At 42.1% G+C, this 20,560-nt stretch overlaps 2 protein-coding genes across 4 annotated transcripts; one reads left to right on the top strand and one right to left on the bottom strand.

Annotated features, from left to right (window-relative positions):
- The first annotated feature begins 35 nt into the window (after window positions 1-35).
- Window positions 36-5,229, top strand: cnot11 (CCR4-NOT transcription complex, subunit 11). Of its 3 annotated transcripts, none has more exons than XM_082508720.1 (8): window positions 36-42; window positions 936-1,276; window positions 1,726-1,890; window positions 2,091-2,243; window positions 2,730-2,932; window positions 3,676-3,878; window positions 4,296-4,392; window positions 4,736-5,229. In XM_082508720.1, the coding sequence occupies exons 2-8, from the start codon at window positions 958-960 to the stop codon at window positions 4,931-4,933; spliced, it is 1,338 nt and encodes a 445-aa protein (XP_082364846.1). In that variant the 5' UTR covers window positions 36-42; window positions 936-957; the 3' UTR covers window positions 4,934-5,229. The 3 variants fall into 3 exon arrangements, with proteins under 3 accessions (XP_082364846.1, XP_082364844.1, XP_082364845.1); XM_082508718.1 differs by lacking the exon at window positions 36-42 and adding an exon at window positions 317-339; XM_082508719.1 differs by lacking the exon at window positions 36-42 and adding an exon at window positions 359-382.
- A 688-nt stretch (window positions 5,230-5,917) lies between these two features.
- On the bottom strand, window positions 5,918-19,509 carry lcp1 (lymphocyte cytosolic protein 1 (L-plastin)). Its single transcript, XM_082508711.1, has 16 exons — window positions 19,352-19,509; window positions 13,511-13,606; window positions 12,470-12,618; window positions 12,225-12,348; window positions 11,390-11,522; window positions 10,917-10,998; window positions 10,636-10,801; window positions 10,260-10,402; window positions 9,835-9,930; window positions 9,079-9,274; window positions 8,816-8,894; window positions 8,584-8,698; window positions 7,930-8,063; window positions 7,565-7,685; window positions 7,044-7,168; window positions 5,918-6,941 (listed from the first exon to the last, which is right to left on the bottom strand). The coding sequence occupies exons 2-16, from the start codon at window positions 13,572-13,574 to the stop codon at window positions 6,812-6,814; spliced, it is 1,857 nt and encodes a 618-aa protein (XP_082364837.1). The 5' UTR covers window positions 13,575-13,606; window positions 19,352-19,509; the 3' UTR covers window positions 5,918-6,811.
- Between the last annotated feature and the right edge of the window lie 1,051 nt (window positions 19,510-20,560).

The raw sequence follows: 20,560 nt of genomic DNA, 5'->3' as shown, positions 1-20,560 counted from the left end.
GGGTATTTATCAGACTGGACGGTAGAAACTGCGTACAGAAGAGTTAAGTTTTTTTTGTTGAAAGGTGAAGATAAGAAATAATAATTAAATGCGTATGCTCACAAGAACTGAGAATATTTAAAAAAAAAAAAATTTATATATATATATATATATATATATATATATATATATATATATATATATATATATAATTTATTTATTATTTTTTTATTTTTTTCACAAACCTGCTTAAAGGTAAAAAAGAAACGCAATGAAAGAACACTTTTAAGAGTGTATCGACAATTGTCATTTTATTTCGACAGGACAAAACGCCGGAAATGATAACGCGAGGACTGATCGGTAAAGGAAGAAGCTCTTTATCTAGTCAAACCACTATTTTATGGTCAGCTGTAGCTTTTAAAGTGACTTTTATTGGATGACACCTCACGCTTTTCGAGTCTAAAATTGCTGCTTTCCTATAGATTACTTAAACGAGTTTATTTTAAGGGGGAAGTGAAACGCCACTGTACGAAACTACATTACCCGTAATGCAGCTCGGTATGACCGACGTACTGTCGTGAATTTAAACTGCTAATACGTCGGTCACCGACTCTCAACAGTCGTGAAAACACCTGGACAAACTTGGATGTTTCTATCGGTTAATGTTTTGTTAGTTTTTGTAAGACTGTTATGCAGTTTCAGCACCGGGCAGAGTGGAGTTTGTGGGGCGGATTATTCGACTGTGAAAATGCCGCTTTATGTCAGTTAGCGCCGCAATGCTAGTTAAGCTAACTTTTTGCTAACAACTCGTTTGATCATTTTCATTCTGTAGCTTTTCAGATTTGCTCTTCAAATATGAATTAAACGCACCCGGTTCGTTGCGAGGATGCTGTATTTGCTATATTAGCTATTTAAACAAACAAAAAAATAGTCTTATAACGGTTCCGCCCAAGCAGGAAAGATTCAGTTGAGGAAACCATGACACTCGCTCCGAAGGAACTGTCCAACCTGCTGAGCATCATCTCGGAAGAGGCTTGCACCAACTCCTTCGAAAGCCTCTCCACTCACTTTCATCATTACTTCGGGAAAGCGGAGCACTTCAGGGTCGGCTCGGTGTTGGTGATGCTTCTGCAGCAACCGGACCTGCTGCCCAGCTCCTCGCAGCGGCTCATCGCCCTCTACCTGCTGTGGGAGATGTACCGCACCGAGCCACTGGCCGCTAACCCTTTCGCCGCTGTTTTCGCGCACCTGCTGAACCCCGCACCTGCCGGAGAGGAACAGGAGAAGGTGCTGTCCGGTAGGTCTCCGTGTGAAAATGCTTTTTCCTGACTTTGTTTATGTCACCGAGAAAGAAATCAGCCAGGCCTAAACGAGCAGGACATATAGCAGCAGCGAATAAGCTTTGATACAAAGTTGAGGTTTTCTCTGAAGCTAAACTCAATATTTGAGGGTTGTGCTTTTTTTTTAAAGAGTCTAAGTCTTCGTGTTGTAACAGTGATGACCAATCAAGATTTTTGGCATCTTATACTCTAGAGTCTAGACACAAACGAGTGTTTGTCTGAAATGAGAAACAGTCTGTTTCTCATTTCAGACAAACGTGTTCAGTTCAGTTAAACATTTGCCCTCAGATCTTGCTGCCAGTGCAACACCCAGTTACACTGGCAGTCTCAGTGTGACTGTGTAACATGATGAATGAGGGCATCAGGGATTATGAAGTGTATGAAGTCTCCTGTGTTTGGTGTCCAGGCTTCCTGCCTCCCATCACCCAACCTGAGAAGTTCTTCCTGTCCCAACTGATGTTGGCACCTCCCAGGGATCTCTTCAAAAAGACACCCAGACAGGTGTCCTGCATGGATGTTGGCAACATGCCCCAGTCTGTAGACATCAGCGGGTTGCAGCTAGCGTTGGCAGGTCAGTACCCACTCACCCATAAATGATCTACTGACTGAAAGACTAGGTGTGACTGGTCAAAACTGTCACTTGTTTATACTGGTTTGTTTTAAAAGGCAATTTTTTTTCTTCTTTAATCTCTTTGCAGAGATTACTTTGTTTACTTTGCACTTTGTTTCTTTTATGTTTTAATTCACTGTTTCTGTCTCTTTGTTGTTTAGAGCGTCAGTCAGAGTTGCCCACTCAGAGTAAGGCCAGTTTCCCAAGCATTCTCAATGATCCAGACCCAGACTCATCCAACTCAGGATTCGACAGCTCTGTGGCCAACCAGATCATCGAGTCTCTGGTCACAGGCCCACGCCCTCCCCTGGAAAGTAAGTGTTATTGATGATTTGTTTGTTCATTTTTCAAAAAGGCTTTTGTTATGTTTCTCATCACTCGGCTGGTTATTCACTTCTAGCTTACAAGTCAGGAGCTGTGTGAATTAGGAGATCACAGATGAAAAACAAGTGAACGTTTTGCTTTGCTGGCAGTTTTGTGGGTTTTCAGCTGTCAAGTGCACATCTGACTTATGTTCATCCATAAGTCAGATGAAGCAGCATGGTCACACAAGAACCTGAGTAGTTTCACTAGTGTGTGCATCAGAGCTTCAGCTCTCTGCCGTGGTGTCCCAATATTACAGTTCATTGCTGTTCATATCCTGAGACACAATGCTTGGCTCTCTGAACACGAGATCACCTTTTAAAGCTGGCACACATGTAGCCATGGTTACTAGAGTAGACCGCCACCCATGAATAAAGCTACGTCTGAAACAGAACAGGATTATCACAAGTGTTTCAATATCGTTGTTTAATCCTCAGGTCACTTCCGCCCTGAGTTCATCCGGCCGCCGCCTCCTCTCCACGTGTGTGAGGACGAGCTGGCGTGGCTGAACCCCACCGAGCCAGATCACAGCATCCAGTGGGATCGCTCCATGTGTGTGAAGAACAGCACCGGCGTGGAGATCAAACGCATCATGTCCAAGGCCTTCAAGAGCCCGCTGTCTGCACAGCAGCAATCACAGGTGGGTCAGCCATTTAATGCTTCTCTTAAAGTCAGGCACTGCAATTCTATTTAAACTGAAACTATGGTGCTGCCACCAGCTGCCTTTGGAGTGCAACCAGATAAACCCAGAGAGGAATTTCAGGGTTAAAGTTGCTACTTCACAAAAGGAGAAAAGCACAAGACAAATATATTAAGACAAGACATTAAAACATGGTTTGAAAAGAGTCAGAATGTGAAATCAACAGGAATAAAATGGAATGATGTGGATTAATCAGAGGATAAAAATGGTAGTTTACAGCTGATTGATAGTGGGAGTTTATTTCTGTTTCTCCAGACACTGGAGGACAGTATGCATCTTTATACAAGATGGTAATTATTTATAATTAACCATCCAAACTTAACATCTTTTGTCTTACCATCACTCCCAGACCCAGAGAGCTTCGTTATACAGTCTGTTGTTACCGAGGATTAGCTCTGTGAACTAGCAATCTGTCCAGAGCATACCTCGCTTCTGACCCCAGGACAGCTGGGCTAGGCTCCAGCACCCCGTTGACCCTGAATTATGAAGAGAGGGTTTACAAGAGAAAGCATAAAATCTTTGTTTCCAGATGTGGAGCCAGTAATGGTTTAAACTTTTAATATTATTACATTATCAGAGGTAATATATTTATCATTTGTAGTTTTTTCCTCCTTCAGTGTATTTGAAATGCAGCGTGTAAATCTTTGCTTGTCAGTAACTCCCTGCATGCTCTGTCACTGCAGCTGCTGGCTGAGCTGGAGAAGGACCCGAAGCTGGTTTACCACATCGGTCTGTCTCCGGTGAAGCTGCCTGACCTGGTTGAGAACAACCCGCTGGTGGCCATCGAGATGCTGCTAAAGCTGATGCAGAGCAGCCAGATCACAGAATATTTCTCAGTGCTGGTCAACATGGACATGTCGCTGCACTCCATGGAGGTCGTCAACAGGTGGGGGCACGGAGCCGTGGAGCTGCTTACAGAAAAAGGCCAAATGTGTGATCTGAAAAAAAAAAAAGACAAAACAACCAAAGCCAGGACAATGATCAGAACACTGATGTCAGTGTGCTGAGGTTTGAAAAGTCAAACTAAAAATAAAGTTTTGTTTGTTTTTTAATCCAGTCTTCAAAAGATTTTCGAGGTTTTGTGGGGTTTGTGTCACTGGTTGCTTTTTAATCTGCGCTATGTGTGACTCGAGTAAAGCGGCCTCTCGTCAGTAAGCCCAGTTCTAGTCTCTAAACTAAACTCGGCTCACGCTATGACTCATTCAGAAGCTGACTGACTAAACTGGGTCTGTTTTAAGAGATGTTAAAAGTTTCATTGTCAAAAGTGGAAATGTCACTCTTTGGGGGTTGTTTTTGTCCGCAGGTTGACCACAGCTGTGGATTTGCCTCCTGAGTTTATCCACCTCTACATCTCTAACTGCATCTCCACCTGTGAGCAAATCAAAGACAAATACATGCAGGTAGAGTACAACACGCAATGTAGTGATGCTTCTTCATATTTAATCATAATCCTTGAAAAAAAAAATCCATAAAAGAACAAAGAACTCCTCAAGTTTTGGAGCAGAAAGTCAGTATGTTGAACACACACACCCCTGCTAATAAGTACTAAATAACAGACTAATAAAACAGTAGAATGACTTGAGGACACAGACTATAGCTCAGACTTGTTGACAGGGCTGTACCGCACAGCTCACCCCACTCTGAATGAGAATCTTCTGAACTGGTTCAATGTGTTTTCCAGTAAATTGGAGACCATGCTTTGTGTGGTGTTATTAGGTATTAATCACACTTTCTTTCTTCCAGAATCGTCTGGTCCGTCTGGTCTGTGTCTTCCTGCAGTCGCTCATCCGGAACAAGATTATCAATGTTCAGGACCTCTTCATCGAGGTTCAGGCTTTCTGCATCGAGTTCAGCCGCATCCGCGAGGCCGCCGGCCTCTTCCGCCTCCTCAAGACTCTGGACACTGGAGAAAACCCCACTGAGGCCAAACCTGCCAAATAATACTCGTCATAGATGCTACACGGGCGGGACTGAAGCAGCGGCTAAACGAGGACGGTTTGCTCTAATGCACACTCGTAGTGTCCCTGTACATCACAGAAGGAGAAGACTGTGCAGCTCAGAGGAAATACTGTAAATATGTTATGAAGTCCTTCAAATTTGAGTCATTTCTCTATATGCTCATCTTCTACAGTCCAGGTCTGCCTGAAGGACAGCAGCATTTCCTTTTTTCCCAGTGCTCTCCCCTTTGGAAAATGAAACCTCCTGAGTTTGTTTCATTAAAGAGATCGTTTATTTGACTCGGTGTAGTTGTATTTTTGGATTGTTACATTTCTCTTGTCACTCACATCCCCCTGTGCTGCCTGCCTGCCATGGTGAGTACTTGAATGGCTGTGACACTCAAATCTTTTTATACAGACGGACACAGTATTTCCTGTAGACAGTTTAAAGACTCTAAATATATTCTACATTTTAAGAAAGAATATATCTGTTAAATATTAAGTTGTAGCTAAGAGTGAACATGGTGTCAGTCTAACTGCCAAAGAAGGCTAAAAACAACTTTTACTGATGTATCTGAACAGCAGCCACGATAACAGCTGGCTGATCCCACCGCTGCAGTTCTCCTTTAGCATTTACCACACACTGGTCTACTGCTTATGTTCATTTTTGGGAATTGCTGTACCGCCAGTTATTAATTTCACACCACAAGTGCTGAAAGCCTCAATGAAGGTAAGAGTTAAAGTGGGTCATGTAATGAAGAATGGGCGGCCAGGTGAGCAGCAAGTCTTAACACTGGCATCTAGTGTGTCAGGGTAATGGCAGTTGGAGCTTGTAACATTTTCCACTGAGATCAGGGAAAAACAAAACTGTTTTCTGAGTGAGAGCCAGGTGTGCATCCCACAGTGTCCATCACTATCACTATATAATCTATATAATCTTAGTGATTACCCCACTTAAATGTCAGGATGAAAAATAACAAAAGTAATAAAAAAATTGTTGGTTTATTGCTTGCAAACATCACATATAAACATTTTGATTTGTAATCAGATGGCTGTGTTACACTGATCACTTGTGGTTTCACAGAAATTTAAAAAATGAAATGGGAAATGTTGCAGCTCTGCATAGAAAATAAAACTCTTTGTGATATAATGTGGATTGTATGTATGCTCCGGCTAAGTCTTAGTGGAAATTTTTTTTTTTTTGCTAATGTTCGCAGTTAAAAGATTGAGGAAAAGTGGAAAATTAATACAGCAACGAAGATGGACATTTAATCTCCAATCAGCTGCCTTCAAAACCTTTCTTTTTTTTAGCAGACCATTTTTGTGCTTGTTTCCTGGTTGTACCTGTTTACTTGTCCTCTTCTGTGAGTTGTGGCTCAGCTACTGTAACAGACACTGAAGCTAAAAGTCTGCAGTGAAACACTTTGAACTTTTTCCCCTTAGTTTATTTGCTGGAGGTAGAAATCTTTGTAGCTGACTTAAACACTTTGAAAATCAAGACTGGTACAGATCCTTTTTCTAATATTCACATTTTCATGTAAAAACTAATTTAAAGTCACACCTGTGACCTGTGTGATTTTAAAGCAACTCTTTAGGTGAGGTTTAACTTGACCCTTGGGATTATTTCAGCTTCTTGGGTTTGAATAAAACAGTTTTCTATTGTACATTTAAGAGAAACATGAGTGAAAGACATCAATCACCAGCAGATGTTACAAAATGTGTCCCACAGCCGTATTGCCATCATAAATCCAATATTTCTGGTCATTAAAAAGTTACAGTCTAAAGCCACAACTTGTGAGTGGAGCCTCTGCATTAGCAACTCATTTCCTTTGGCTGCTAGCCTTAGAGGTCCCCTCTTCACAGACAGGAAGTGATTGTGGTTTTAGGCCCTCAGGCCACGAGCCATGAGGCAGGCGAACACCGTCATCACCATCTTAGGCTTGACTTCCACCAAGTCCTCGGGGAGCGCATACACCCGGGCGCCAATCTTCCTGGACATGGAGATGGCGTACCTAAAGACACAGTAATTGTTGGATTAAATTCCTGCTGCTGGCGATGCAGAGACATTTCTGAACTGTTAAGTGATAAGAAGCTGTAAGAAGAGCTGTACGCACTTTGCGTTGTTGAGTTTCTCCTCGTCAGTCAGGTCTTCGGTCTTCAGCAGGTCGTACCGGATGGATCCAGGCTGGATGGTATCAATCAGGTCAAGAACCGGCATGCTGGTGCTGATGGACCGGTCCTAACCAACAACAACAGCAGAGTTAATGTAAATCTCTCATTGTTTAGTGTTACAGATGTGAAACTACACTGCTATGAGCCTGGTTGCCATCCAGAGTGTAACCAAAAACTCCCTGTTGGGTTTTTGTTCTTGTTTCACACAGAGGATAACCTGTTAAGCAGTTTCATCAAGGCCCAGTGTAACATAAACTTGGATTATTCTGAACCACAAAGCATGCAAAGCAACTCTAGCGAAGTTCAGCAATAAAGATCTGGAGCTGGAAAAAAGTAGAATAGGTTCCCTTTAAAGCCGTGATAAATTTGTGCACAGGAAGTGATGTAATCAAAACTTTGACACTGGAGCATTTAATTGGAGGCTAAGGAGGATTTCCATGTCCATACTGTCGAGGTGTGTTACCTTAAAGCTGGAGATTGTGGATTTTCCGGCCCTTGTCAGGTTGTCGTTAACCCAGGACACGATGGTCTCATCGATCACCTTTTGCCCATCGCCAAGGTCCTCCAAGATATTCAGGGTGTACCTGGGTGCACACACAGGTAGCTTAGAGATTCCTGAATCGGGCATTTCTAAGCAGACTAAGTTAAATAGTTTCTGGTTCCATACACCCTTCAGTGCATTACCACGCTTTCTTTAACAGCCAAACCCCCATTCAAATATCTGCGGATTTCATATCAGGTTAGAACAACAGCCCTCACAAATCAGAGCAATCAAAACAAGAAGATGAGACCAAAGAGATGTGAGAGGTGAGTGAAGTGAGGTTTTACCTCCTCATGAGCTGCCAGAGCAGAGCGAGGGTGAGGGTTCGATTCCCTTCGTTCAGATCCTGACCCGCAATGCCGACCAGAGAGAACTTGGCCTCCTTCTTTCCCAGCTCCACGGCGTAGTTACAGTTCTCCAGCTGGAACGCACAAACAAAGGCTCGGGTTCAGCACGGATATGTGGATGCTTGAAATCCCTAAAATATTTGATGTCCTGTTGTTTACAGCTGGACACAGGCCAGATCAGGTGAATCCTTTCACAGATATGTGTAACGTGTCATTACAACATGCATAGTATGTGTCGTAATGACGTTTGTCATTACGACACATAACAAAAAAAAATTGTTTGTGAAAGATGTTTTCATTCCAATCATTGGCTGCTGTGAATGAATACAGAAATATTTCAAGAATTCATAGTGGGATCAGGAGAGCGAACATCACTGCAAATTTTGCATATAATATGAATGGAAATTTGAGCTTTCTAGAAAAGGCAACGTGGATTTGGTGCACAGTGTCAAATTTAATGAAAATGTTTTGGGGGGTTTTCATATCCATCATAAATGGATGTCTTTCCCCTTGAAGAGTGAGATGAGAGTCCTTTGAAGAACTGACACAGAAAGAGCCATCGTGTGTGACTTGAACTGTGTTGAGCTGTTGTACCTTCTTCATGTTGCTGCTCAGTTTAGGGTAGGGAGGTTTGTTGACTCTGTCCCAGTCCACTGGTACTTTGATCTTCTCGTACAGCTGGAAGATCACCAAGGCGTCGTCGATGTCTCTGCAGCACAAACAAACACATCACGCTGCTTTGCTGTTGTAATCTGGAGAATGTGTTCATATTCTCAACATGCTGCATGTCAAAGAAGGACAGAGGAAGACCGGTGAGGTGTCTTACGCGTAGAGATGGTTGACACGAGGGTTGACTCCCAGTGAGTTCATCCAGTTCCTGAAGGTGCGCTCCTCTCTGGTTTCACCTGGAAACAAACAAACAAACAAAAAAAGTCTGCTATTAAACATCCATGGCAGGAAAACTAGGGCACAGAGCTCGGGAAAGTTGGGAATCTCTCACATATGAATTAAGCCCGCTTTGAGTGCTCAGAAAGAGTAGAAAAGCGCTATATAAGAACCAGTCCATTTACCATTTACCATTTACATTACCTTCGATGGAGCTCCAGTCGATGTCCTGGTTCTCTGGCTTCTTCAGAGCCGGGTATTTGTTAAACAGATTGGCAACAAAAGCCAAGTTGAGTTTAGGGTTGCCGCGGACGACATCTGTGGGCATAACGAACTGTCTGCACCCGAGCCGGTCGGCCTGGTCCAGCATGAGCTCCGCTCGCTTCAGGTCGTCTTTCTCCTGCAGAGCGAGCAGCAAGGGCGACATTAGAATGTGAGAACCAAATCAGAGTTTCCTGCACTCAAAATAAGCTGCTGGCCCACACACCTGCTCTCATCACCGCACCGGCCGCTGATCCCAGCTGATTACTGCACTACTTAAGATGGCGAGTCTGCACTAGTCTTCGCTGGATCGTTGAGCTATCAGCGTCAGTCAAACTTGTGTATCTGCCAACCTGTATCTTGAAAGCCCTTTGTTATTATCCCGCTAACCCGACCTTTTGTGTTTAGATCGTTTTTGGAACCGGATTCTGAGAGGAGTGACTGAGGAGGAGCTTTTGTACAGAAAGTGTGGAGCACCCTTCCCCCTAACCCTGTTTCCCACGGACCCTGGCGACCCGGACCCGTTTCCCCTGCACGTTGTATATAGCCACTTGGTGATTGTGTTCACTGTGAATAAATGCACTGTTCTTCGCTTAAAGGAATACCCTGGCCTGCGCCTGAGTCTCTTTCGGAAACCATATCAGAACTAGTCCTATAAATGGTCACTATGGCTATCAGATGCATGCTCAGGTGTCTTACCCTGAGTCCTGACATGTCAACGGCAATGGGGGGAATTCCCTCTTCGTCTCCTTTGGGTGCCACCTGGTTCAGCAGGTTGTAGTACGCCTTCGAATCCTGGAACAAACAGTTTGGAAAGGTTACCTTCTAGCAGCCAAACAAAAACTTCACACTGTAGAGAAGGTCTTTAATGTGAGTCTGTCTGTAGTACGGTATCGATGAAAAATTGATGTTGGCTGATTTTACTTTCGTTTAAGAATAAAAGTGATCACAACTCGGCTACTCCAGTTCTTTTCTCCGTTTGGTCTGCGGGACTCTGAGAACACAGAGTTAGACTTACTTTTGCTGATGTTGTTTAAACCCAGCTTGTGTTTCTGGGCCTGAGACTGCTTATGCATTATACACAAGGCCCAGATGTGTGTGTGTGTGTGTGTGTGTGTGATCACCTTGATGTCGTTGTTGAAGTTGTTGATCTTGCCACAGCCCGCCTCCTCCAGGTGATAGTTGGCCCAACGCAACAGCAGCTCCTCGGGGGAAAGTTTCATCAGATCCTCAAGACTCTCTCCATCCCGCAGCAGAGCGATCAGAGCTGCACGCATGTGTTTTCATTAAAAACATCCTCATGTGCATGGAGTGAGTATAGATTAGCTGGTAAGCAACTGAAAAGTAGCTGGTGGCTTTGGTTTTACTTTTGTCTTGAATACATGAATCTGATTCTCAGCAAGTAAATAATATCACTTCCAAAGTATTTTTTTAACATCTGTGGTCATTTTTTAGTCTATTTTTAGCTTTCATTGTATTCTAAATGAGAAACACACGCACCTTCATTCCTGCTGAGCTCAATGTCAGCGAACAGCCCGATCTTGATGACCTGCCACAGCAGACCCAGGACCAGGTGCTGCCTGCCCTCCTTCAGGTCCTCAGCTCCAATGTTCACCACATGGCAGCCAATGGCTGATGCAGAGTTCAGGGCCAGGTTCAGGTTCTCCTGTTAGATCAAGCAGTAAGATATCCCATGCACAGAGACTCTGTTAGACTGCTGATTGTGCACAGTGGTAGGTAAAGGAGATGAAAAGCGTTGCCAGAATCCAGGAGAGTCTCACCTGGATGGTGAAGGGTGTGAGCTTTTTCTTGTTGATTGTTCTCTCATCGATGGTGTCGGCTACAGACAGGTTGATCATTTTACTAACAAGAGAGGAAAAACATCCAGATTGATAACGGAACTGTTTTCTTTCCCCAATTCGAAAGTAGAACTGATAAAGGCTTTTTTTTAAATGTCCCTGAAGCTAAGATATCTCAGCAAAGAAGTACAGTACATTTAAGAGATCTAAAAATTATTACACAGTATCACAGTTGTCTTCTTTTTTGGAGTTGGATTTCTCATTTAAACTTTTAAATTTGCTCAAATTTTCAGTTTATAACCAACCAGTAAAGTTATTATAGCTATTTAAAACTGAAGTAATATCCAACCCAAGCACGTCTGTAAAAATTATGCAAACTGGGTCAACCCCTGTATGTAAAACCGTGATTTAAGTTTTCAGGAAGTCAGCTGTTGTTCCTGTGAAAGATAACGTACCAGAGAACGATCCCATCTCCCATGGCGGTGAACAGGTCGTTGGTGTTAGGATCCATGGGCAGAACATGTTTGCAGTCTGGATCCTTCTCCAGAGCTTTATTGATCCAGTTCACAAAGGCTACCTTTTCCTCCTCTGCAGAACAAAAAAAGCAAATTAAAGTGAGCAGCTGGATGATCATCTGCATCGACCACGTGCAAAATATTAACAAAACTGATTGTTTGGTTTTTTTTGTTTCTTTTTATAAACATATGTGTGTCAGACTTTGGTGTCTGATTCATTCAGATGATTTCCTGAGGCAAGTTCAACAATGCACACATATAACAACAGATGTACTTTTTACTGACTCAGACTATTTGAATTTTCTATCGGTGGCCTCATTTATCCTGATGCATTTCATTCACACAGGTTAGCATCTCATATTGAATAATAGGTTTGTTTTATTGTTTACATAAACACTTTTAAGCTTGGTTGGCATCAAATCAAGTGAACTATTGATATGAAAACTCTCCAGTAATGTCTGATGTATTCAGATGGTTTGGGTGTGTGTGTGTTTCCATATCTTTGTGGGGACCAAAAATGAGAATGTTACTATGCTTACGGGAACCAACAGACCTTATGGAGTCAAAATGCCTGTCCCCACAAGGTTGAAGGCATTTTTGAGACTCAAAATGTGGTTTTAGTGTCAGGCTTACAGTTAGGTTATGGTTAGGTTTAGGCTAAGGGTTAGGGTTAGGCACTCATTTTTGATGGTTAGGGTAAGCGGCTAGAGAGAAAGCGTGATATCAATTTGATGGCCCTACTAAGATATGAAAACACGACTGTGTGTGTGCTGACCTGAGTAAGAGTGCTGAGTGCCAGTCTGCTCTGAGGTTCCTGCCACATTACAGATGCCCTCCTTCTTGGTGATTGCTTTCTTGAAGGTCTTTGCAACCTCTGCACTCTTTAGTCCATGGACAATCTGGAGATGGGAACAAGAAAGAAAGGTGAGAAATAATCATTTATGCAGTATGCATGAAGTGAGTGATCAACACACTATGTCTGCACTGTGTATTTGTCTGATCATTCTACAGTAAACTCACTTCAGTAAACTTATCAAAGTTGAGCTCTTCGCTGCTCTTGCTCAGCTCCTGGATCATCTCTCTGACTCTGTAGCCCGGCAGTGAAAGGTTGGCGGCCTTGAGGACAGCATCAAGCTCATCCTTGCTGATAATGCCGTCATTGTCCACATCTGGAGGAGGATGGAGGGGAAAGCACAACTTTAAAGAGGGTCTCATACAATGAAGACAGTAAAGGAACTCATGTGAGCCGCTCTGAATGGCTCAGGCACAGCTCTGTATGATGTCAGGTGGATATCCTTAATATGGTCATCTCAGGCACACAGCGGGTGGGTGGAGCTTCTGTGCGCCCAAATCATCTCCTCTTCAACTCCAACCAATCAGAAGAAAGATGGAGTGAAGCTAAAGTCATCATGCAAAGCTACTCTACTCTGCTCTATTCACTCTGCTAACGGCGCAGATTGCACACTACTCTCTAACACAATGTCCGGCCTGAAATATTAGTCATAGGTATTGTTTCATTATCTAACTTCATGTCCGGTGTGTAACTTCCTTCTCATCTCTGTGGCTGCACAGGCTGCTGAGATTACACATCATCCTTACTCAAATATTCAAAATGATATTAGTTTAACCTGTTGCTGTGTCTTCTTAGGGATCTCTTCCTTACATGGCATTTGTATTTATTTGAATGGTAACTGTATGAAATTTGGAATGATCAAATCTTTGTCATGAGAAGAAAGAAAAATACTATTAGAGGAAAGAACTATCAAAAGACAGCCAAGTCTGACTTTTCCCACTCACCCAGGACATTTTAAACACACTAACAGAGTCAAAGTCTTACATCTTTTGAGCACACCTTCAGAGATCCTCTGAACATCAGACTTTTAGTCACTTTAATTTTAAAACTGTGATTTTAAAACTGTATATACTGTATATTCTGTGTATTTATTATTTCACTCTTATTGCCTGTTCTTATTGTCCTTATCTTCAACGTTATGCTGCTCTGTTGTTTGTTAATTGCACCTTGGGGATAAATAAAGTCTTTCTGATTCTGATCTATCTTACCAATTTTAGTGAACGCTTCTCTAAGATCCTCCAGCTCCTCTGCAGTGATCGGTGGGGCGGCCATGTTGAAGCGTGAATCAGTAGAGGAACCTGAAACTGGCACAAGAGAAAAAACACAAGACATCCTTAAATTTAAAAGTCAAAGCCTGTCAGCACTGAGGAGCATGTAAGCAGGGACCATGTGGTGGAGAAAGAAAGAGGAAATTCAAAGATGGTATCCTGATTTTCTACTGTGAAGCAAACTGCTCAGTTCTCACTTCTGCCAGTGTAAAACTTCCTGCTTGTGCTTCACTTCCTGCCTGACAGACAAAAGCCTCTCTGTTCATTACTGCTGCGTGTGTAATAAGATCAGAGCACTCTGAGGTCCCCCAGGTAACCTTTAACCACCCACAGTCAAGTCGCAAGTACACACAAATTCTTTGCCAAAAGAGAAAACAGCACAGTGATGCTCTGGTTCACAAAAACCCTGTTTAGTAACCAGAATCTTTTCATTCACATTAAGCTGCGTCTGCATTTGTAGATGGCGGTTGTCTAGTCGACATTCAAGCCTCCAGTTTTGTAATTACCACCTCATCATATGTCAATCAAAAGTATCCTTTGCTCTCATTGGTGGTTGCATCAGCTGCTCACCTTGAAGCTGAACTTGGAAACGGCCTATTTTTGTTTCACTCTGTATCCCTGACACCCTGCAGTCTCCAGTCGACACAACACTGCTGGTCTCTTCCTGTGTGGACGTCTCTGAAGAACATTTCTAGAAACACGGTCCCTCTAACAACCCATGCAATAAATAAAGGGTCTACCCAAAGCTGTGCAACAACAACAAGTCTCACTCTATGGGGTGGTACTTTTTAATTGCTGAGAATCTTTTGAGGTACTGAGTGTAGCCACTGGTTTAGCAGCAGCTACCATCGCTTCAGTAAATCAAGGAATCGCTCTATGCATCTCTGTTAGTCTAGCTTGATGACTGTTTATGTTGTTTGGACATAAATCAATTGGATTAGGGTCGTCTCATTTTGACGGTATTTTCTCTGCTGCTAGGCAATCAGTGGGCGGAGCCATCACCCCTACTACTGGGCATCAAAAGAGGTTCTTATGCTAAAAGATTTGTGATGTAACAGAAAATTCAGATGATTGCAGTTTAGAGCCAAAGAGAATTAGCTCAGAGACCACAGCAACCAAAGCTGCAGCTGTCTGAGAATTTACATTTCTGGGTGTTATCATTACTGATTTGATTTATAGTCAAAGACGACGTTACCCTGTTTGAATCTGTGATAAACGATGAACCACAATTTAAGCTAGTGATTAAATTAAGAAGAATTAAACTAATTTATTTAGTTTTTGAGAGCTGATGAAGAGATCAAGAGATGGATGGATCGATGGCATGTTCAAACTCTGTCTAGCTTTCATTTGGGGACAAACATCCACCAGGAACTGGAGACAGAGATCAGCAAACAGAAACTCTCACACCATGTTGTTGCATGCAAAAATGCTGCAGTAGAGCTAATGATGTTTTATGTGTAAGCTGACTCTCAGCTGCTGAAGGCACATTTTGCTCCTTGGATGTAGAAGTTTTAGTTCTGAGGACTGCTGGGAGCCCATCAACCTCAGCCTTTCAGCCTCTGTCTAAAACAGCTTCTTGGACGCAACAACACAGTCAGGTTTTACTCCTTTAGATGTTCTTTACTCACAAAAAAGTTGAAATTCACAGAGAGGAACTGAGCAACTGAAGATGTGATCGATGATCTCAGTTCAGTGGGGAAGTTTGAGGTCACATCGCAAATGAGGCAGAGCAGTGCCAAACTTCAGACTGCAAGTATGGAAACTTTGACTATTTGTAACATTTACTTCTGATGCTGTAATGTGACAGAAGGTCCTTTATTTCACCGTTCTGCCAGTTTTGGTTTAACACTCTAGATACAGATTTATTTATTCATGTACTATTTATGCCACCGAGTAAACCTAATGTTTCCAGTGTCCCTTAGGCAACACAGAGACTAAATGAACAGAAATCATTGCATTATATTCTCCTTGCACTATCATGCGTTGCATTTTTAAAGAACGCGATTTAACTGGAGCGCTGTCGATTTTTGCAGCCAAACAGTCACGTTGACAATGACCACATGTGTTCATGACCTGTTTCTTTTTTGCTTATTAGAAATGAAAAAGCAGCAGATAAGGAAGAGTGAAGCAGTTCTGAGTAGCTGCCAATCACATGACACACAGGACGTTCTATTTCAGTCTGTCATGATTCACTCCGAGCATTTGTCGACTTCAGATCCTTTTTTGGCAGTCGAATGTGAAGAGAAACACAAAGTAACATTTAAGACAAAAGGAGGAACGGGGGTACAACAGATTTACAGGGAAGACGGTTTGATGATGACTTTAAAATTTATGACTTTATTAATGAAATTGTTGGATGAAAAGCAACCTGATGTAAGGGATGATAAGAAAAGGCAAATTGCTGTAAAATGCATATCGATTTATTAGATGGTGTCGCAGTATAAAGAGAAGTGTCTCAGCCTGCGTTTCCATGTTATGCAATTGAAGGATACTGATGAAAGATAAGTAACTGATTGCAGACAGCTGTAAGGTAATGACGAAATACTTTGTTTAAAATGACTGTTGTAAAATTACCTGTTATACCAATGTTAATGAGGGGCAGCCAATCAAAAGAAAGCTGCCTTAAAAAGAGTAAAGTTAGCTGATTCCAGGTGATCTATCCAAGATAGGATAAATAAAGACGCAGCTAATATTGGTATGAGTCAGAATATGTAAATGTGTAAAAACACCCAAACTTCTTCTCCTTTCTTTTTCCCCATGAATGCTAAAACCGCTAAAGCTAACCCCACTGAGCAACAAGTGAAGAAAAAAAATAAAGAAAGACTTAATGATGCACATTTGTGGATCAGATCCATAGAGATGACAGGTTACAGATGTATGAATCATTTGGATTGAACTGTGCAGGTTACAGTAAATGTTTCTCAGCCTCAAGTGGGCAACAGTGAAATGTCCTTCATGGAGGGCCAGACTGGGTTTTGTTTAATTGTTTGTAAAGAGTGAGAATAGGTGTAGGAGATGATTAGCTCCTTTCTGCAGCAGCCCTTTGGACTTGGAAGCAAGGCACTCAGATACACTAATAAAAAGATTCCTCGCCCGCAATGAACATGAAACAATAAATATGAGAACAATGCAACTGAAATATAAGGTTAATTTATTCAAATAATTCATGATTAAGGAAAATGTGCCTGGTGTAAACTGCATTTGTACCAATCAAGTAAATTTCATTTGGGCAGATTCCATTAAATGTAACATTTCACATTTACTTGTGTAACTAAATTATTTGGGAAACTTACATGTAATTAAATTAGTTAGCAATAAACACAGCCTGAAGTCAGCAATAGATAGATCTATAGATACTTACATAATGTTACAGCAGCATGATAAAGGATAAAAAATAGTGCAGTCTAAGATATACAAAGATAAACAACATAGTTGGATAAATGTGCCACAAGCACCCAAAAAGGGCCTTATAAGGGCTTTATACTGTTAGATTATTTATACTATTAAATTTGGGCAGATTCTTTTTCTTTTTTTCGAGCGTGGGTGAATGACAAACGCAAGACTCAACCACTGGCAAACATTAGCTGCTGCTAATATGTCTGCTCTGGCACTCTTATTTTGATTTTGGAGCCAAATTCACCATGCGCACACATGTAAGCTTTTCATATCTTTTAGGTACGAGAATTAGCTTTGAGCCACTGAAAATCAAGCGGCCTGTTAGACAGCAGCCAGAAGTCAGAAGCAGAAATGAAACTCCGCTCAGCAAAAGTACGGGTCTTAACACTTTTAATGTGCTAAAAGTCTTGCAATGGGTCATGGAAATGAAATGACTCAGTCTGGCCTTTATGGTGCAAAGTGTCGCTGAGCTCTTCTGCACTGATGCTCTTCCATGATCTGCCTCAAACTATCTCTGTGGCAAGAAGTTCCAGTTTCTTTTCACAGTTTTATTTTTAGAGATTTTTTAGATCAACTATTTCTGATTTAGCATCTGCATGCATGAGTTCTCCTTTTGTTGCTAATATTGTTTTCCTTCTGAAAACTTTAACCGCCTTAAAAACAGGGTTTACGGTTCACATGGTTTAACTTTCTCATGTACATGGGTCATGAGTCTGTGTGTATTTCACCTTTTCCCAGCACTGCTTTGTATCTTGACTCTGGCTAACACCTGGACTAAACAGCATTTATAATAAAACAACAACAACAAAAATATTAAAATCTAAAGTTACTTACACATGAATGTTGTGTCTGAAATCTCTTAGTGTAATTTCTAACATAGTTAAAATAGTGAAGTGTTGCTGAAGCTTTGATGATTTAGGATTACTAAATATGTCCCCAGCGAGAGGCGGGGCATGCACTAGCCAAGTCATCAGCCTGTCAGCCTGTCAGAAGCAATCAGACAACCACGCTCACATTCACACCTACACCCCAATATGCACGTCTCTGAACCCAAAACGAACCCACGCAGACATGAGGAGAACGTGCAAGCTCCACGCTGAGAGGCCCCAGCTGGGATTTGTACCAGTTCTTCTGCTGTGAGGTGACCCTGCACCACTGCGCCACCTGATATTAAAACAATCTAACTGTAAAGATTTCCACCTTCCACTTTGAAAATAATCGGAGAACATGCCACCAAAGCTCTGCACGCTGCTATGGTGAGCTGGCGTCATTACAGAGAAAAGCGTGGGGGGAAAACATGATGCAAACAGGCCATTTTAGTGTGTTCTATGTGTTAAAGCGAGGGCGGTATGTTTCCTCACCGCAGCATCGCATATCCCATGCTTCGTGCATGCTGTCATTTGTTTAACAAAGCCTCACACCACAGGAAACGCTTTTACACCTATGTTTCTCCTCATTTCCATTCGGCCTCTTAATGGCCTGCAGCGGCACGATCTAAAACATGCAACACTAGCAAGCGTCAACAATTTCCTGCACTGAATGTGCACGTGTTGCTTCATCTGTTGGCAAGCATCCTGTTTCATCAGAATATTGCATGATTGACAAGTAAAATCAAATAGCAAAGTAGTGTAGCAGAAGTATTATTATTTGGTAAACATGAGTACAAGTACTTTAAAAAGCTGCAAAAAGCACAAAGAAAGAGGGCCGTCTCAAAGCATCATGGCCCCGATCTCATCTCTTAGTGCGCATCGTCCAAGCGGCTCTGAGTTAACTGTATCCACAGCTTAGCATCTTCTCCAATCATAAAGTATTAATCGCTTGTCCTGAGATGATCTCTAGATTTCTGCCCACCCATTGCTACCTTAAAGGGATTTTTTTGCAGTTGAAGTTTGAAAACCGCAAACTTCCTTTTTCAGCTCTCTGCACTGTTCCTCTCCCCCATGCAGGCCTCACTCTGCTTCTAACTGCTCTTATTGTTTAATTTATGTGTGGCAGGTGTTAAATGATTAAAGGCAACATGCACGCTGTAAACAAGGCGTTTAGGTTTGGAGCAAACAAGGTTTGGAGTTTTGTGCTGTTGGTTTCTAAAGCAGGGCAGGCTTTAATGAATACAGCAGCAAAACTGAGCTGCAGTCAAGAAAGATCCAGCTTCAGTACTAAAATCAATGGCTGTGCAGCTATATATGCGATAATACATCATTACAAAGATGTCCTGCAGAGATGTCCTTTATCTCTCGGTCTTTCTTGCTCTCTCTCTCTATCTTTTAATATTTAATATCTATTAAATATTAAAAAGAAAAATCTGAGTCTTTCTCTCACCCTGCAGTTACGCCTTCAGGAAATACCTACGTGGATTAGAAGCCACCTGCCCTCTACCTTCTTTACCTGAGAGACGTAGTGAGGAAGCTGATCTCTGGGCTCGGAGGGTTACACTTGTCGTCTGTCTTTATCTCTTTCGTCCTCCGTCGGTTCTTCTGGCTGCTGTGCCGCTCACTGCTTTTCAGACAGCGCACTGAGTTGGGACTGAAAGCAGGGCAACGACGCATCTATTCAAATCTAAGAGGAAGGAAGTGACATGCAACACTTGAAACTAGAAACAGGAATGAAAGGCGTTTTTTGTCTTTATATGGCAATGCGCGGTGGCTACAAGTCAAGGTGACCCCCCACCGCTAAAGGTTTGAAGCTTCTTTTACAGTTTTTGAGCAGTCGCCGTGGACGTTTAGGTGTCGCAGGACTCCAGTGGTATCATTTAAAACATTGTGACATCAAAAAGAAGGTGTTAGTTAAAAGAAACAAATTCAATAGATGAATCAATACTGAAGAAATGTGGGCAAGTAGTTTTTCTCCGTCACCTTATATCATTTAGTATCTACTTATTTAATCTGCAGTTTCATTTTTATTTGGATATAATTGTGGTTGTTAGTGTTGTTGTTGTTGTTAGATAAAGCAAGGAGGGAAGCTGAGAGGCAGGTAAAGACAAAAAGTAGAGAAAGACTACTAACAGAGAGCTGGAGTTACAGAGAGCCATGCACGGAGGAACAGTTAGGTAAACTACAGCTGTGCTGTGAAAAAGAATATGTTCATGCCCACCTGTAAAAAACTAAGTGTGGCATTAATGCTTCCATAGAAACTAAGAGGGTAAGTATCAAGTGCAGTTAATTAAACGACGATCAAAAAGTGTGAGCACCTCTAAAAAGCAGAGGTTGTGGCAGTTTGCAGGTCTGGAGTAGTTAAGTGCAGGGGTGTGTCAGCACAGTGCATCAACCTTCCCAAAGTTCCAGCAAATTCCCTCCAAAGTCAGACTGTGCAATTCTCAGAGAACCTGCAAAAATACACAACAAAAAACAATGTCAGACTTTAAAGACTGCAGCTAGCAAGCTAATGTTAAAGTTCATGATGGCACAATTAGAAAAAGACTGAACAAATATGACTTGTTTGGAAGGTTTGCCAGGAGAGAGTCTCAGCTCTCTAAAAAGTACATCTCAGCACAAACCACAAAGACATCTGGAACAATGTCCTTTGGATAGATGAGACCAAAGTGAAGATGTTTGACCATAAAGCACAGCACTGTATTTGGAGAAACCCAAACACAGT

The sequence above is a fragment of the Aulonocara stuartgranti genome (assembly GCF_965226115.1).
Source record: "Aulonocara stuartgranti genome assembly, chromosome: 16".
Classification (NCBI taxonomy): domain Eukaryota; kingdom Metazoa; phylum Chordata; class Actinopteri; order Cichliformes; family Cichlidae; genus Aulonocara; species Aulonocara stuartgranti.
Note: the sequence above shows the minus strand (reverse complement) of the source record. Positions and strands in the feature narration are given on the sequence as shown.

Bases quoted from the DNA above. Each gene is read 5' to 3' on its own strand.
- lcp1 (XM_082508711.1), bottom strand. From the start codon at position 13,574: ATGGCCGCCCCACCGATCACTGCAGAGGAGCTGGAGGATCTTAGAGAA. The intron at 12,349-12,469 runs GTGAGTTTACTG...TCCCATCTCCAG, and splicing joins ACTTTGATAAGTTTACTGAA to ATTGTCCATGGACTAAAGAG. The intron at 11,523-12,224 runs GTCAGCACACAC...TTTGTTCTGCAG, and splicing joins CACTCAGCACTCTTACTCAG to AGGAGGAAAAGGTAGCCTTT.
- cnot11 (XM_082508720.1), top strand. From the start codon at position 958: ATGACACTCGCTCCGAAGGAACTGTCCAACCTGCTGAGCATCATCTCG. The intron at 1,891-2,090 runs GTCAGTACCCAC...TTTGTTGTTTAG, and splicing joins GTTGCAGCTAGCGTTGGCAG to AGCGTCAGTCAGAGTTGCCC. The intron at 3,879-4,295 runs GTGGGGGCACGG...TTTTGTCCGCAG, and splicing joins TCCATGGAGGTCGTCAACAG to GTTGACCACAGCTGTGGATT.